Genomic DNA, 16,057 nt, shown 5'->3' on the forward strand with positions numbered 1-16,057 from the left:
TTTTTTTTTTTTTAAACAAAAGTTTCTCTTTTACTATCAGGTGAAAATTATTTTTTTCCCCCTTGCATTTTTTTGCTTAGGATGTTTAAAATTTGAAGATCAAGGTCTTCACAATACCATTTTTTAAAATTGATTTCAGAGAGGAAGGGAGAGGGAGAGAGATAGAAACATCAGTGAGAATCGTTGATCAGCTGCCTCCCACTGGAGATTGAGCCCGCAACATGGGCATGTGCCCTTGATAGGAATCGAACCCAGGACTCTTCAGTCCATAGGCTGATGCTCTATCCACTCAGCCAAACCAGACTGGCAGTTAATGGTTTTTTATAGAGCAAAATACTTGAGTAGGGGATTGATTGCTTACTACATAATAAAAATAATAGTAGTTATTATTATTATTATTATAATTATTACTACCGTGTTTCCCCAAAAATAAGACATCCTCCGAAAATAAGACCTAGCGCATGGAAAGATAAGACATCCCCTGAAAATAAGACCTAGTGCAACTTTGGGAGAAAAAATTAATATAAGACACTGTCTTATTTTCGGGAAAACAGGGTACTAGAGGCCTGGTGCATGAAATTCAGCCATTGAGTGGGGTCCCTGGCCTGGTTGGTGATCAGGGCCTATCAGGTTCCCTGCCTCCCCACCTTCTCCTTACGTCACCATCAACGCATCGCCACCACACAGTTCCCTGCCTCCCCCTCCTCCTTCCCTCGCCGCCATCATCTGCTGCCATCCACCTCCAATTCTCCATACCAGCCTAGGGCCTGGTGTGGGGGAAGGACCATGAGGTTGGCCAGCAGGCCCCATCAACAATTGGGGCCTGCAGGCTGGGGGAAGCTCTTACGTTGAGCATCTGCCCCCTGGTTGTCAGTGTGCATCATAGTGACGGGTTATACTAGAGGCCCTTTGCATGAAGATTCATGCAAGAAAAGGCCTTCCTTCCCCTGGTTTCGCTTCCAGCTGCCTGGGAGCCTGCAAGTCCTTACTCCTGGCGGAGCACCACTCCCATAGCTCGCTCCCCGCAATTCTCCCCAACCCCCCCTTCATAGCAGGTGTCCTGCCCCGCCCAGCCACTCCATGCCTGCATATGCAAATCAGCCCACCATCTTTGTTGGGTTAATTTGCATACCTACCCATGATTGGCTGATGGGCACCATGGAGGCATGGTCAGTTTGCATATCCCTCTTTTATTAGTGTAGCTTGATTATTATTATTTTCATTAAATTTTTTTTGGGGGGGTGGTAAGAGAGAAGTATGGATGTAAGAAACATTGATTAGTTGCCTCCTGTATGTGTCCTGACCCAGAATTGAACCTGTGACCTTTCCTTGTATAGGACATTGCTCCAACCAACTGAGCCACACTGGCCAGGGCAATTGCCTATTATTTTATGAAGTGCCATTATCTCCCTAATAGCAGAGAGCACTTTCTAATAAAGTATTTAAGATATATATAGGTAGAATTTCTTAAGTTCCAGTCTCAAAATTATTTTCATGGTTAAAAACATTCTTGGGTATATGATGTGCTAAAAAAGGTTTTTGTGGGCTGATCTAGAATCTTTTTCTTACATATTTCTATGGGAAAATGTACTCTGAACTCTTAAATAAGGGTATATCTTATATAATACTTTATTATTTGAGAAAATGACATTTAGACAATTATGCATTAGGCATGCTACACCTTACAAATCTATATTTGTAGCTGTAAAAGGAATGATTAGTGAGGAAACCGATGTGGTTTACTTTTCTTCCAATTATATGTATTTTCCCAGCATGAGTTAGTTTATTGCATTACTGGTTTGTAGCTCTCAAATTTTAAATTTGCCATTTTTGTCTTTAATATAAAATTTTTTATTATGCAAAATTTTAAACATACAGAACAGTTAAATGGATGCCCGCAACATATCTAACACTTAGATTTAAAATTTATTAAGATTTAGTCATACTTCACCCATGCTTTTTTTTTTTTTTTTTTTTAATATATTTTATTGATTTTATACAGAGAGGAAGGGAGAGAGATAGAGAGTTAGAAACATCGATGAGAGAGAGTCATTGATCAGCTGCCTCTTGCACACCCCCTGCTGGGGATATGCCCGCAACCAAGGTACATGCCCTTGACCGGAATCGAACCCGGGACCCTTCAGTCCCCAAGCCAACGCTCTATCCATTGAGCCAAACCAGTTCCGGCAACCCATGCTTTTTTAAAAAACTACTTTGTTGTTATTATTTGGCTCAAATAAGAAATAAAAAAATTCACCTTTGATCCCCGGGGTACATTATTAGGTAAAGCATAATCCTTAGTTAATTGTATTTATCACTAATCATTGCATGGCTCTTTTTGATTTATTCAGGTTTTAAATTATTTTTAATAATGAAATAGTTAGGAACCTATCACCCCAAATAAAAAGCAAAGTCCTGCTTTGAAACTAACCTGCATCTAACTAAACATCTCCTCAGTTCCATCCCCTGCCTTCCTCTCCACTATCTGAAGTGTTCACTATCTTCTTTCCTGCTTACAAGGGAAACCCAATAGAGTTAGGACTTTTGCTACCTGATGTCAAAGTGATATATAAGCCACATACTCTTGCCTCATTTAATTGATCTATATGATTTGCTAACAACTATATTTCTGTTTTTGTTGTTTTAAACTTGATAGCAAGTGTATTGTGTGTTAAGTGTAACATTTTGGAACTTAATTTTTTCACTTTATATTATATTACTAATATAATGTTGTATGTTGTTGGAATTCCTTCATATTAACTGCATTATAGTAGACCTCTGTATAACTATAGCTTTTGTTTATTCTCTTTCCTGTTGATGTGAATTTGGGTTGTTCCCTACTGTAGTATTTTAAAGCAAATTCCAAACATACCAATCCTTCATGCATTTTTGAAGAATATGGACATTGTCTTACATAATCACATTGCCATTATCATTTTAATAAAATTGACATTTCCTTAGTATCCAGTCAGTTTAAATTTTCTTGCTTAAAAATGTTTTTGTTTTGTTTTGCATTTCTGTTTGAAATAGCTTCATATAAGTTCCCCATGTGACATGACACTTGGTTTTATATCTCCTGAGACTCTTAATGTAAAGCACTCCCTCTTTCCTGACTCTTCTTTCACATGTTGTTGACTTGGTGAAGAAGCCTAGTGTGTTCTATGAAATGACCCACATTCATGATTTGTCTGTGTCCTTCCTCTTGGTGGTGTTTAATTTGTTTCTGAAGGCTTGATTAAATTCATTTTCAACTACTTTTGCCCAGAATATTTTCAGAGCTAAGAGCTGGTGTCTAGTTACCTTCAGGGGGGATATTCATGTGTTATGGACTTTTGGGGGAGGGGCATGGCTTTCTCATTTTAAGTATTTGAACCCCTGGGTCATTCTGTATTTAACTTATTTCAGTTGTAGTCATAATTCACTTTACGCATGTGAACCAGCAGAGCCCCTTCACGTTGCCTTTGAGTCCTTTTGCTGTGACCCAGTAGTAGATAGCTTCCTTGCTTTTTGGCCAGATAAGATGTTTGGGCTTATCTGACACAATTTTTACCTCAACACATTTTCTACCCCAGGCTTGGAATTAGTCATTTCCCCAAGAAGCTCTGGTTTCTTTTGGTGGAGAATGATATTTAGAGACCATAATATGGGCCTCGGGGTACTTACTGCTCTTGGGCTGTCACTGCATGTAGGTTTTTTTGGTGGGTAAAGTTAGAAAATACTTTTTTTTTAAAGACCATCAGTCCACATTGACATTTCAAATTCAGATTGAAGATTGCATACTTGGTTTCTTTGTTTTTGTACTTGTATCTCTTTTATACTAAAAGCCTTACTGCCTTACTGACTTAATTATATAATTTCTTTATCTTGATGCAGATGTCCATTGATGATGACATATTATTAATATCTTGGTGTACATTAAAATAGTAATGAGAAGAAATGATTTTATAGATTCCAGTAATTTCATAATACTGGTATAATTGGTAATAATAAGACTACTGAATGGCAGACTTTTTTTTTTTGCAATTCTTTACTTATCCTTATACCATATTTCCAATAAGGATGTACAGTCAAAATATTGTATCCCAAAGTCACTTGAAATAATTGAGGTTATGCCAAATAACTTGATATACAATTAGGGTTTATTTGGTTTAAATTGTTTTAATTTTTTTAAAAAAAGTAAAACCTTGTCATGATTCCAAAGTCAAACTAAGTAACTATATATACAGAGAACTTTTACTTTCATCCATTTTTCTCTCTACATATCTAGATCCTTTCCGTCCCTTACAGCACCATTCTGGTTATTTCCATTTAAAAAAAAGTATTTTGCATTTTAATTTAGGTGATTGATTTAAAGAGCATCTTATTAGTGACAGTGAAATGCATAGGGAGGCTTTAAATTTATTAAATTTTTCTTAAAATTAACAGTCACTTAGGTATTACCTCTAGTTAACTTGGAGGCATATAAAATTCAGGCAGAGAACTTCAGAGGTAAAGAATCCTGTTTAAATCTGTTTCTAATACTGTTTGAATTTTTTTTTTTTTTTTTTTTTTGTTAATCCTCACCTGAGGATATTTTTCTATTGCTTTTTAGGGAGAGTAGAAGAGAGAGGGAAAGACAGAGAGAAACACACCAATTGGTTGTCTCCCCCACAATCCCCGACCAGGGCCCTGGCCAGGAAGGAGCCTGCAACTAAGGTACATGCCCTTGACCGGAATAGAACCCGGGATCCTTTGGTCTGCATGGCTGGCGCTATCCACTGACCCAAACTGGCTAAACTTTTGTAAAGTAAGAATATAAAGTTCAGATTTTGGGGATTATCTCAACAAAATCACTTCTGCAGTGACTGTAAGTTTTGTGAGATGCATTATTCTCTAGTTCTGGGGTATCTTAAAAAATTGTCTGCTTTGTACTGTAGACTTAGATGATAAAAGTCTGCGTTATTAAACTGGGAAACATAAAAATAACTCATAGGTGTTGCTTACAAATTTCTTTTCATATATTGCATTATTCATACCTGAGTGGCTTTTCTTTTTAAAATCTGGCTTTGTAATGCAGTCCTAAAACAAGAAAATGTCTTTTCTGACAACTAGTTAATTTTGATGTGATTTCCGATATAAACATCAGGTATTCTATTTTTCTAGAAGAACCTAACAAGACATGTGACAGCAGTAACACTAGCCCTACCACTACCTCCATTCAGCCTAATCTGGAAAGCAATAACAGCAGCAGTGAATTAAGTTCTTCCCAGAGTGAATCTGCTCAGGCAGCTGATGATCCTGACAATGGAGAAAGAGAGTCTCACACACCTGTCTCTATTCAAGAAGAGATAGGTAAGAATACACTTCGTGCATTAAAGCAAGCCATTTTTTTTTTTCATTTTTCATTTTTAAAATGGAAGTTTGATGGGGGTGGGAAGATTTAGATTTTCTTTTTATCTTTTTCATTTTTTATTTTTATTTTTTTTTAACATTTGCACTCATGGTTTTTGTTTTAAAAAATACAAAAAGCACCCAGGAAAATAGATCTTTTTCACACCCTCCTCCCCGAAGGTAACCCCCATCAACAGTTTGGTATGTGACATTTTTATCTTTCTCCATGCAGGTTCATTAATGTATGTTTACAAAAAATTTTTTGTTTATATTTTAAACAGGATCATTTTGCATGTATTGTTCTGCATCTGGTTTTTATTCACTCAGTAATACATGTAATGGATATTTTTGTGTTATAAATGGAATTCATTCTTTTTAACTGCTGCATGGTACTTCACAGTATGGATGACCCACAATTCATTTATTGTTTATTTAATAATGGACATTTAGACTGTTAACAGTTTATTATTATTATTATTATTATTATTATTATTACAAATAGTGCTGCCTTTTAACATTCTCAACATACATCTTTGTGTTCTATTTTTAAAAAAATATATTTTATTGATTTTTTACAGAGAGGAAGAGAGAGGGATAGAGAGCTAGAAACATCGATGAGAGAGAATCATCGATCAGCTGCCTCTTGCACACCCCTACCAGGGATGTGCCCGCAACCAAGGTACATGCCCTTGACCGGAATTGAACCTGGGACCTTTCAGTCCGCAGACCGACACTCTATCCACTGAGCCAAACCGGTTTCGGCCATCTTTGTGTTCTTATCAAGTATGTTTGGCAGTATAGAAACAGTGAGTGGAATAGCTGGGTGTAATGGTTAGGCACTTGTTAAAGTAGTGATGGCTACTGCTTCATTGTACATGAAAAGTGATTTGTGCTGATATTTACATACATATGTATTTCTTCATACACTGACTGAAACTCAGCATCATCAGTCTCTTAAAATTTTGCCAATAGTAAAGTATTTCATTTTAAAATTTGCAGATCCCTGCTTATTAATGTGGTTGAATTTCTTTTTGTGTGTTTACTCAACTTTGTTGTGAATTGCTTTTTCACATCATTTGCTCATTTTTTCCCATTGAGTTTTGATATTTTTTCTTAATGATTTTAAGAATGCTTTATAAAGTATTATGGCTATTAATCTTTGATTTTACATGTGTACTTATATAGTCATGCTTGTTTGTAACTCTGTTATGTCGTACAGAAACTTTTAATTTTTATGTAGTTAAATTTATCAGTCTTTTTTATTTTTTTATTTTTATGTTTTATTGATATTTTACAGAGGGGAAGAGAGAGGGATAGAGAGTTAGAAACATAGGTGAGAGAGAATCATCGATCAGGGATGTGCCCACAACCAAGGTACATGCCCTTGTCCGGAATCAAACCCGGGACCCTTCAATCCGTTGGCCGACACTCTCTCCACTGAGCCAAACCAGTTTCAGCAAATTTATCAGTCTTTTTTTTTTTTTTTTTTTTTTTGGTTCTTCTGGATTTTGTTTCTTACTAAGGAAGAAAGACCATCCTTAGTAAGAAACAATATAATATATTTTTTTTATATATAATATATATTTTATAGTTATTTTGCATAATACTTCTATAACTTTTTTTTTTTATCCTTCTGGAGTATAGTTTTATGTATTGTAGAAGGTGGGGACCTGTTTTAATTAGCAATTTTTTCAATTGCAAGTAACCAAATCAGCTTAAATTAGTTTAAGTGAAAAGGGTATTTAATTGCTTGTGTAATAGGGAAGTCCAGGCCATCATCAGGGATACTGTGTTTCCCCGAAAATAAGACATCCTCCGAAAATAAGACCTAGCCCATGGAAAGATAAGACATCCCCTGAAAATAAGACCTAGCGCAACTTTGGGAGAAAAAATTAATATAAGACACTGTCTTATTTTTGGGAGAAACAGGGTAATTGGACCCTCAGGTATCAAAACTCTTTCTGTCTTCCTCTTTTACTCTCATCTTTTGCATCTGTGTATGTTTGTATGTTAACTTCATTTTCTCCTAATACAGACAGGCTTTTCCCAAGTGGCATCAGCAGTTTATATTCATATCTTCCCACGGTCTGTGACCCAAAGGCAAGGCCACTACTCCTGCTCCAAATCCAAAGCCCTTGAGGAAGGAATTTGAGGGGCCTATCTTGGACAAATTGTTCCCACCCCTGTGGCCAGGGCAGGCAAGGTATTATGATTGATGACTCCAGCAAAAGTATATGATTGGAGTGGGAGTGGTTTCCAAGAAAGAGAGATGCTATAAAAATAGAAAACAGTAAATAACCACAATTCTCCCCTTTACTAGCTTAGCAAAAATTTGTGTATTCAAATTAAAAACTGCTTCTGCCAAGATCTTACCCACAACTGAAATTTTTTCCAAAATTTTTTTCCAAATTGTATTTGGTAATTATAATTGTGTCTTGGATATCTTTTTCTGTGTTTGTCTATTATTTTTTACTAGAGGTCTGGTGCACGAATTTGTGCAATGGTTGGGTCCCTCGGCCTGCTCTGTGGGTGTCCCAGCTTGTGAGAGAGTGGTTCTCAGGTGACATATCCCAGAATCAGGCTCCTTCCTCTCTGTTTCACCCCAGAACTGCAGCTGCCAAGTCACCACAGCTCGGCAGCTTTTACGTAGAGCATCTGCTCCTTGGTGGTCATTGCATGTCATAGCTACATGTTGGGAGGTTGGCCAGTCGCTTAGACTTTTATATATATACTAGAGGCCCTTCATGTACCAGTGGGGTCCCTCGACCTGGCCTATGGAGATCAGGCCGAAACCGGCTCTTAATATCCCATGAGGGGTCCGGGATTGCGAGAGGGTGCAGGCCACGGGACCCCACTGGTGCGCAATCAAGCCTGGGTCCCCGTCGGAGGGCTCCAGGGTATGTCCAACCCATCTCGCTCAGTCCTGACTGGCCGGACCCCAGCAGCAAGCTGACCTACCAGTTGGAGCGTCTGCCTCCTGGTGGTCAGTGCACGTCAGAACGACTGATCGAAGGGTCGAATGAACAGTAGGACACCTAGCATATTAGGCTTTTATTATTTAGGTTTTTTATTAGGTTTAGATGTGGCTTATCTTGATCTCTAAATCCTTGAGCCATTCTTTGATAAATCTTGCTGCCCTTGGTTTTCTGGGAGGGTGGCTGTGAGGAGGCCATGGGAAGAACTCTCTTCTAGAGGCTTTTCTGTTTTAGCAGCCAGGTTCTGGCTGGCCCTTGTCAGAGATGGGTTGCTGAGAATTGCTATAGGTTTGACTAATCATACATTCTAGTTTGGCAGGTTTGGCATTTTATCTGGCAGTGGTACTCCTTTATGAATTGCTTGGGTACCCAGCTAGTACCCAATGGCCATAAATGGGGTTCCTGAAGGTAAACCTCCACTGGCCTCAGGAAAATAGTCTGTCTAAGCTTCTTCCTCCTCACACTTCCTCCTAAACACTGAGCTCCTGAGGCTCGGAGGAAGCAGCTCTGTTCTCTGCCTCCAGGCTGCATCTAAGTGATTGACCCCTTTAGGCAAAGGGTATAAGTGTTGCCTTTGAGCAAAGGGTATAAGATAAGGACCTCCACCCACAGCCCGGTTTCCTTTCAATTCTTACCCTAGGGATGAATTTTCTGCCTCCTTCCTCTTATTTGCAGTACATTTTACTTGAAGGGCTTCTTTTTAAAAGCTCTGTGCCATTCCCTTTCTGCTGTTTTTGTAAGTCCAGCCTAGACCAGACACTGTCTAAAAGTCTTTATTGTAGGACTTTATAGATGGTCCTAAGACATAGTCATCATGGTTCAACATCTTGGCATAATCCTTCAGCATGGAGGCTCAGGGGTGGGGCCCAAGGGACACAGTTGGTGGTCCTACCAGCTGTTTTGCTGCCATACAGTGGACATTTCTAGTTTTCCAGCCTGGGGTGGCAAAATGTCCAGTACCCCTACCACATCTTGATTTAGTCAGTGCCATATTTTGGTATCAAAATCTTCAAAAACTCTGCTGGATTGTTTAGAATTTATTGATTATATGTGACAGAAATTCACCAGACTTGCTTAAAACAAAAAGGGAATTTTATTGGCACATTCATTTGGGAAGTACAGAAGTAATGACAGCACCAGGGGCATTATTGGACCAGTATAACAGGTTATCACTGTTCTTCCCCTCATGTTCTACACTCCCCCACCCTCATGATGGGCTTCTTATCTCTTACTATTAGATGTTTTATCCATGCTGTGAGGGGAAAGTGGCCAGCCTTAAAACCTTTATGCTCATTAATGCCCTTTCTCCATCTTCAGATTTTCAAAATTGGAATAGTATGCTAGACCACATACCAATTCTAGGGCAATCACTGTGGCCAACCATTGATGCTCTCTCTGGCTAAGCTGGATGAATTTGCGCACTCCATACACAGGGCAAGATACTTATTTGCAGTCCTGGCAGAATCATGATTATAGTGGGGGGGAAAGCATATCCCCAAAGGAAAGCAGTGGTGTTGAATACATAAGATTAACAATGTTTACTGAATTGTTTTAACTTTCATATTTCTCAGAATAGATACCTACTTTTCCCAATCCAGTTTTTTTTTTTTTTTTTTTATCTACATAGAATGTTATCTTTATATTATAAAGTATAGTAAGTTTTCTGCTCGGTTTTTCATTTGCTAATGCCACACTGTCTTAATTTTACAAAGCTTTAAATTAAAAAAGAAAAATGAGATCTTGTTCAACTCTCTACCACATGTGTCAAACACAAGGCCCGCGGGCCAAATCCGTCCCGCCAGGCCTTGCAATGTGGCCCGCACCGCGCTGTCATCACTGCACTCCGATGCGTTTCCATCACAATGACAGTTTATGACTGTTCAGTAAACCATTCGGCCCGCGATTTAGGCTGGATTTTAGATTTTGGCCCCTTCTCTGATTGAGTTCGACACCCCTACGTCTAGCCAATGGAAATTGGATAGTGATGCAATTGTTTTAGATAGTATAGAAATTTTCAGCCTAAGAGATTCGTGGGAAAGCAGAAATTATTCCTGTCTTAAAAATTAAGTCACAATGAAAATGTGAGAGGCCTTTATTCTATTAAGAAAAATTAATGTAGTTAATTTCACATGTATAATTATTTGCATATACAGATAATTATCTGGATTTAATTTTTTTTTTTTTTTAGAAAATTCACTTGGCGTTTTATATTTATAAGCTTTCATACATTAGGTATTTAAGCAGAATTTCAATAGAAATCATTCTAAAATTAATTATATCCTTTACTTTTTATATAGAAATACATATTTATTGCATAAGGCAACATCTTAATACCGTGCATTTTGAGTTGTTATATTTGTTACTTATAAATTTGTAGCAGCCCTTACTGTTTTCTATGTAGTAGATGAGCTTTGAAACAGATCACCTGTCATGTTTGATTTTTCTGTAAAATAATAAATGACTCACAGTCAAGTTCTGACATACTTTCTTTTATTTTTCTTTATTTATTTATTTTAATTTTTTTATTTTAATTTTTTTTATTGATTTTGTACAGAGAGGAAGGGAGAGAGATAGAGAGTTAGAAACATCGATGGGAGAGAGTCATCGATCAGCTGCCTCTTGTACACCCCCTACTGGGGATATGCCCGCAACCAAGGTACATGCCCTTGACTGGAATCGAACCCGGGACCCTTCAGTCCCCAAGCCGGCACTCTATCCATTGAGCCAAACCGGTCTCGGCCTGACATACTTTCTTTTAAATAAGCCCTGTAAAAATTAACACATTTGCTTTGGCTCTTCAAGGATTTTTTTCTGTTTACCTTTTGGATCTTAAATGTGCACCAGGTATGAGTTTTGGATAAAGTAGTAACATATGTAATTTACTTACTGTTAGCAATTACTTCTGCCTTTTCATTTGTTAACAGGTGATTTCAAATCAGAAAAGTCTAATGGGGAAATAAGTGAGTCTCCTGGAGGTGGACGGGGAGCATCCAGTTCAACTCGAATTATCACGAGATTACGGAATCCAGACAGCAAGCTTAGTCAGCTGAAGAGCCAACAGGTGGCAGCTGCAGCCCATGAAGCAAATAAGTTATTTAAGGAGGGCAAAGAGGTGCGTTCTTAATGTTTAAAACAAACATTTTTGAAATGTGAAAATAATTTCATTTACTGTACCTTAGAAATAGAGGAAGCAAGTTTGTAGACCTTCTTTTGAATTCTATTTTCTTCTTCTTTTTAAAATATATTTTATTGATTTTGTACAGAGAGGAAGGGAGAGAGATAAAGAGCTAGAAACATCGATGAGAGAGAAACATCGACCAGCTGCTTCTTGCACACCCCCTACTGGGGATGTGCCCGTAACCAAGGTACATGCCCTTGACCGGAATCAAACCTGGGACCTTTCAGTCAGCAGACCGACACTCTATCCACTGAGCCAAACCGGTTTCGGCATTGAATTCTATTTTCTCCACTTCCAAGAGTGTATTGGCTAACAAGAATTAAAGTATTACATTTGGAAGTATACCGGTATTTGGGCCCCTGGATTTCAGTCCATGCAAAGAAATGCTGTAAATGTGTGGCATACTTTATTTATTATTAGTTTTATTGTATGTAATTCTAAAGAAATCAAGGCTTCTTTTCACATAGGATAATGAGTAGGCTATTTGTAAATGATATAATGCTTAGCTCCAGCTAGAATCATTTTAGGTGAACCTGCTTCAAAAGAATAGGACTTACTCCTTGATTGTAGAGTACAGTGCATAGAACAGCACAGCTTCCCAGCTCTCATTGTGAACAGAAAGACTGAAGCAGGACTCGATATTTCTGCCCCTTAGGTAGCCATGGTGACAGAGTAATGACTACAATGATAGCTCCCAGTTGAGGATCATTTGCAGGGTAGATATGCAAGAATATGCATTGTTCATAATATACAAATTGATTTAAAACACTGACTTTTAAACTTCTTTTTTACTCTGACCCTCAGTAAGACATTTTTCATAGCCTCCCAGTACACTCAAAAGTGTCCTGAAATAGCCGAGACCGGTTTGGCTCAATGGATAGAGCGTCGGCTTGGGGACTGAAGGGACCCGGGTTCGATTCCGGTCAAGGGCATGTACCTTGGTTGCCGGCATATCCCCAGTAGGGGGTGTGCAAGAGGCAGCTGATCGATGACTCTCTCTCATCAATGTTTCTAGCTTTCTATCTCTCTCCCTTCCTCTCTGTACAAAATCAATAAAATATATTAAAAAAAAAAAAAAGTGTCCTGAAATAGTATTTTGCAGTACTGTGTGGGAAGCATTCTGTTATTTTCTCTTTTATTGTATTATATTTCATTTTATAATATAAAAAGCTGAATAAGGCCCACTATTGATTTCATAATCTACAAAAGGACTGGCATCAACTCTTTGAAAACATTTTAGGTTATCCTCAGGCTCTTCTACTAAAGATGAAATTGATAAAAGGAGCAGAAGAAAAGGTAGTTTTAGGAATATATTTTTTGGGGAATAGTACATGTACTGCCCTCCTTCTTCCTTAATCTATGTATTGTAGGCTTGAAGTAATGATTGGTGAATGATTTACACATAATTTTGTGTATATATTTGAGATGCAGGAAAATAATTATGTCTTTAATAGAGGTTTTCTTTCTTTTTGGCAGACATATTTTGATAATTTAATTATAAACATAACTAACTTTTAAACTTCAGAAGTTCAGTCATAAGAATGATTAAATTACAAATTATTGAAAGATAATTGATCAATTTGCATATTTGATATAAACAATGGAGTCTTTTTCTTTTCTTTGTCAGGTGCTGGTAGTTAACTCTCAAGGAGAAATTTCGCGTTTGAGCACCAAAAAGGAAGTGGTCATGAAAGGAAATATCAACAATTATTTTAAGTTGGGTCAAGAAGGGAAATACCGTGTCTACCACAATCAGTACTCCACCAATTCATTTGCTTTGAATAAGCACCAGCACAGGGAAGATCATGATAAGAGAAGGCATCTTTCACACAAATTCTGTCTGACTCCAGCAGGAGAGTTCAAATGGAATGGTTCTGTCCATGGGTCCAAAGTTCTTACAATATCTACTCTGAGACTGACCATCACCCAACTGGAAAACAATATCCCTTCATCTTTTCTTCATCCCAATTGGGCTTCACACAGGTAAAGGAAACTAAGGTTCATTTATTGCTGTGAATATTGTAACTATAATATGATCATTGCAGGTGTGTACTTAAATGGTCATTACCAATGAATTGAATGAAATCGCTTTAGTCAACTAAATACTGAGGGCATTAGGGATGTGAGTGTATTTCTAAGTTACTGAACCAACACGAACATTTGGGAGGTTTCTGGAAAACAGGCTCCTTATCCCTGGAATGAAGTAGAGACCAAAGAACAGAACCCTGTGGACAGTTTAAGAAGTTGGAGGACTAGTTGACCTTTGGGATCCTTTCAATGTCAAAATTTATGATTCTGTGAGAAAGCAAATTCCAGTAACAGTATATTTATACCTGCTTAGCCTAGAAATGTGTATCCTGGAAGATGGAGGTATCGTAAATTACAACTCATGTACTTATAGCTTAGGATCAACAAAGTGAAATGTTTGTTTTTTCCTTCTGAAATATAGGGCAAATTGGATCAAGGCAGTTCAGATGTGTAGCAAACCTAGAGAATTTGCGCTGGCTTTAGCTATTTTGGAGTGTGCAGTTAAACCAGTTGTGATGCTACCAATATGGCGGGAATCTTTAGGACACACCAGGTAAGTGAATCCTGAGTCCTGTGAATGGTGTGCTATACTCCTTTTTGGAAGAATAGTCTATTGAGAATGAAAGTAAATGTATTTAAAAGAGCATATTAAAGACTTAATTCTTCTTGGCCTCATTTTCCTCCTATATAATAAGATGTAAACATAAGTGAACATTAGTTCTAACTTATGCTACAGCATTGTAATGAAGATCAAAGTACATCAAGTATATGAAGTAAATATTTTCTACAGTAAAAAGCATCTTATAGAATAGAAAGAATATTTATTCTAGAATGTTTCAGGTACTATACTAGGCATCTAATTTATTTAGAGTTCAAAATGTCTGGCCAATTATGTTAGTTCCTAAGGAGCTCTGTAACTTCTTCAGAATGTTAAAAAAAAAAAAAAAAAAAGATACATTTAGTGCCTTAACCTACTTTTTCACCCTATGGATCTTTTATTTATTTATTTTAATTTTAGTTAGTCTTTAAGGAGTTATTTTACATACTTACCTGGCAGGGGAGATACCATGATGTGAAGGTGGTTTTCCCAGGGCAAGGCTTATCCATTGCACTCACGATGTGCTGACCCCTGCGATTTTCCTATATGTGGGAAACTCGACTGCATAACTTATGGTAGTGGGGTACTGCATTTGGGGGGGGGGGGGGAAGTTTTTTTTTTGTTTTTTTTTTTTTTAAGAAAAATGCATTTATACCTACTAAACATTTTTCATTGGCTAAGGGTTGCTCTCAGTTTTCTTTGGTGTTTTCCCCTTATAAATCTTACGGATATTTTCTCTTTTCTTCCTCCTATTGTGGCTAAAACTGCTTCTACCAGTAGAGGCTTCCACAAATGGAACGGACTTAATTCTTCCTAGGATAACAAAAACGGGCGAAGCTAAGGTGCTCCAGACTGCACCCCTGGAGAGGAGAGCTAGATGGGTGGCACGCCTTTATTCTACTCCGTATGGCTTTCTTTTATCGGGAAAACCAGGAGAGCGTCAGAGGCAGTGCTCTATTTCTGTTGTTCCTTCTTGCATTTAACTCCAGACTTGTGCCAAACCATTCTGTCCCAATGTTCTCCTATTCAGTGACTATCCTGAAACTTGTGTTAGTGGAGCAGGCAAGCACCTTTCTGATGGCAGAGAACACTTCTTTGAGAACTAAAGCTAATCCAGATGTTGCTAAATAAAACTCTCAATACTCAATCATAACTTTTTAAAATGATTAAATCATGCCTTTTATAAATTTGTTCCTGAATATTAAACATTCTAATGAAGATAGATTTCAATTTGGGAGAAGAAGAGAGGGAGGAAGAGGTAAACATCTTGAGGTATTTTTAATATTGAGGTATTTTTTCTTTTTGTCATTATAACTAGTCTCCTAAATAGATTACTTAGTGACACATGTGGTAACATGAAATAACTTTTTTAATATGACATGGTGAGATAAAAATAGGACACTGAATTTTTAAAAATATTAGAGACCATGATTCAGGAAAATTAGAAGTTAAGAATAAGACTTCCATTTCTGACAAAACTGTGGTCAACTACTTCTAGATGACTTCTAAGAAAATATCTAGGAATTTAAATATTTTATTTAGAAAATGTTTACTTATTGTGATATTCAATAATAAAGCTTTAAGGACAATCTAAACCTAAGAAAATTGTAGCCTTTATTGAAAAATATTACAGAATATCTCAATAGCCCTGGCTGGGTTGGTTCGAGCCTCGTCTTGATGTGCCAAGGTTGCAGAATTGATCCCCGGTAAAGGCACATATGGGAATCAACCAATAAGTAGAACAACAAACCAGTTCTCTCTCTTTCTCTCCCCTTCCATCCTTCACTTTCTCCTTCCTTTCCTCTCTCCCTTCTGTCTCAAAAAATATATATATAAATAAATATCAATAAATAAAAGGAAAAAAAGAGTACCTAAATAAATGTAAAAATATTTCATGTTCATGTATAG

The 16,057-nt window shown here is 37.3% G+C and overlaps 1 protein-coding gene and 1 pseudogene across 17 annotated transcripts in view; both read left to right on the top strand.

Moving 5' to 3' along the window:
- Positions 1-16,057, top strand: part of BPTF (bromodomain PHD finger transcription factor) — a 105,352-nt gene that overhangs the window by 34,680 nt on the left and 54,615 nt on the right. For 14 of the 17 annotated variants that reach the window (XM_036450876.2, XM_045586298.1, XM_036450882.2 and 11 more), the window contains 4 exons: positions 5,143-5,331; positions 11,270-11,457; positions 13,151-13,506; positions 13,973-14,104. In XM_036450876.2, coding sequence (XP_036306769.1) covers positions 5,143-5,331; positions 11,270-11,457; positions 13,151-13,506; positions 13,973-14,104 — 865 coding nt within the window. The remainder of the gene's footprint in view (positions 1-5,142; positions 5,332-11,269; positions 11,458-13,150; positions 13,507-13,972; positions 14,105-16,057) is intronic. The other 3 variants (XM_036450883.2, XM_036450885.2, XM_036450890.2) reach the window with 1 other exon arrangement.
- LOC118726669 lies at positions 14,594-14,740 on the top strand (annotated as a pseudogene).

This window comes from Pipistrellus kuhlii, unplaced genomic scaffold, assembly GCF_014108245.1.
Source record: "Pipistrellus kuhlii isolate mPipKuh1 unplaced genomic scaffold, mPipKuh1.p scaffold_m20_p_22, whole genome shotgun sequence".
Classification (NCBI taxonomy): domain Eukaryota; kingdom Metazoa; phylum Chordata; class Mammalia; order Chiroptera; family Vespertilionidae; genus Pipistrellus; species Pipistrellus kuhlii.